This window comes from Augochlora pura, unplaced genomic scaffold (genome assembly GCF_028453695.1).
Source record: "Augochlora pura isolate Apur16 unplaced genomic scaffold, APUR_v2.2.1 APUR_unplaced_5992, whole genome shotgun sequence".
Taxonomy (NCBI): domain Eukaryota; kingdom Metazoa; phylum Arthropoda; class Insecta; order Hymenoptera; family Halictidae; genus Augochlora; species Augochlora pura.
This window is the reverse complement of record NW_027586516.1, coordinates 1-1,442: the sequence shown is the minus strand read 5'-3', so window position 1 is coordinate 1,442 and position 1,442 is coordinate 1. Positions and strand designations below refer to the sequence as shown.

The 1,442-nt window shown below is 39.1% G+C and overlaps 1 protein-coding gene across 1 annotated transcript; it reads right to left on the bottom strand.

The window, feature by feature from the left end:
- Window positions 1-48: 48 nt before the first annotated feature.
- On the bottom strand, window positions 49-1,384 carry LOC144477992 (uncharacterized; the record flags this gene model as incomplete). The annotated part of the gene is made up of 1 exon (XM_078195719.1): window positions 49-1,384. A coding segment is annotated over one exon (1,336 nt), but the record flags the coding sequence as incomplete, so codon positions are not given.
- Between the last annotated feature and the right edge of the window lie 58 nt (window positions 1,385-1,442).

Sequence of the window (1,442 nt, the reverse complement as noted above, 5' to 3'; positions counted from 1 at the left end):
TTACCAACATACCTTCCTTTATCCGTGCCTTATTTACATGCCACTTACTTCTAGTGTGTAATTCATTCAAATAATCCTTAGTCCATCTGGACCAAAAATGTTGTTTGATCTTTTGTATATGCTGCCATAGGGACAGCCTATTATTTGGCAATTCAGAAAAATCGTGCTCTGGTAGAGTTGTCAACGATTCGCCGATAAGGAAGTGGCCGGGTGTTAAAGCCGTAAAATCATTGGGATCAGAGGATATCGGTATGATTGGGCGTGAGTTTAGGATAGCCTCGATCTCAGTAATTAATGTGTAAAACTGTTCGTAGGTGAAAACTGCATCACCTACAGTTTTGAATAAATGTCTTTTAAAGGACTTAACAGCAGCCTCCCAAAGACCGCCAAAATGCGGTGAGCGTGGAGGAGAGAAATGCCAGTTTGTATTGTTTTCTGTTAAAAATTGATTCATTTTATCCTTATAGTCGTCAGAATTCAGAAACGCCCGAATTTTAATGAGTTCGTTTTTAACTCCTACGAAATTCGTACCATTGTCTGAGAAAATATTTTGAGCCTTACCCCTTCTGGCAAAACAACGCTTTATTGCACCTAGACAAGACTCTGAGGTTAAATCGGACACGAGTTCTAAATGGACTGCTTTAGTAGCAAAACAGACAAAGACTGCGACATACGCTTTTAATTTTGTTTTGTTGCGAAATTTTTTCTCTTTAACAAAAAAGGGTCCACAGTAGTCGATACCAACATTGGCAAATGGCCTGGCTGGTGAGACTCGCGATTTGGGTAAATTTCCCATTATATAACTTAGTGTCTTAGGATTGGTTCGGTAGCAATGTATACATTTGTGAATTATTTTCTTGATGTTATTTCTGGCATCTATAGGCCAATATCTTTGCCTTACCGCGTTTAAAGTTGCGGAAGTGCCAGCATGCCAATGACGTAGATGCTCGGATTGAATAATTAAATCGGTTATGTGATGCGATCGAGGTAACAGAATAGGATATTTCTGTGAATAGCTGATATCAGCATACTTTAATCTACCCCCAACGCGTAAAATTCCAGAGTCGTCAATAAAGGGGTTCAAATTTACTAAATTGCTGTTGTTGTTTAACTTTCCCTTACCCCTTAAATTACGCAATTCTGGAGCAAAAGTTTGTCCCTGCACTAAATACAAAATTCGCAGGTGACCGTCTGTAATTTCCTGCGTAGTGAGTGGTCCAAACCGTCTTTCTGTTTCTCTAGCGTTATGACAAAATCGTAATAGATACGCAACAACCCTATTCGACGTATTGATGGATGAGAATCTATCAAATAAATTATCATTCTCCGTATTCGTAGTTAGACAAACGACCTTACGTTTCTCCGGTATCTCAATTTGTACATTCTGTTGAATTGGCCATAAATTTTCACTACTGGAAAGCCATTGTGGCCCCTTCAACCAC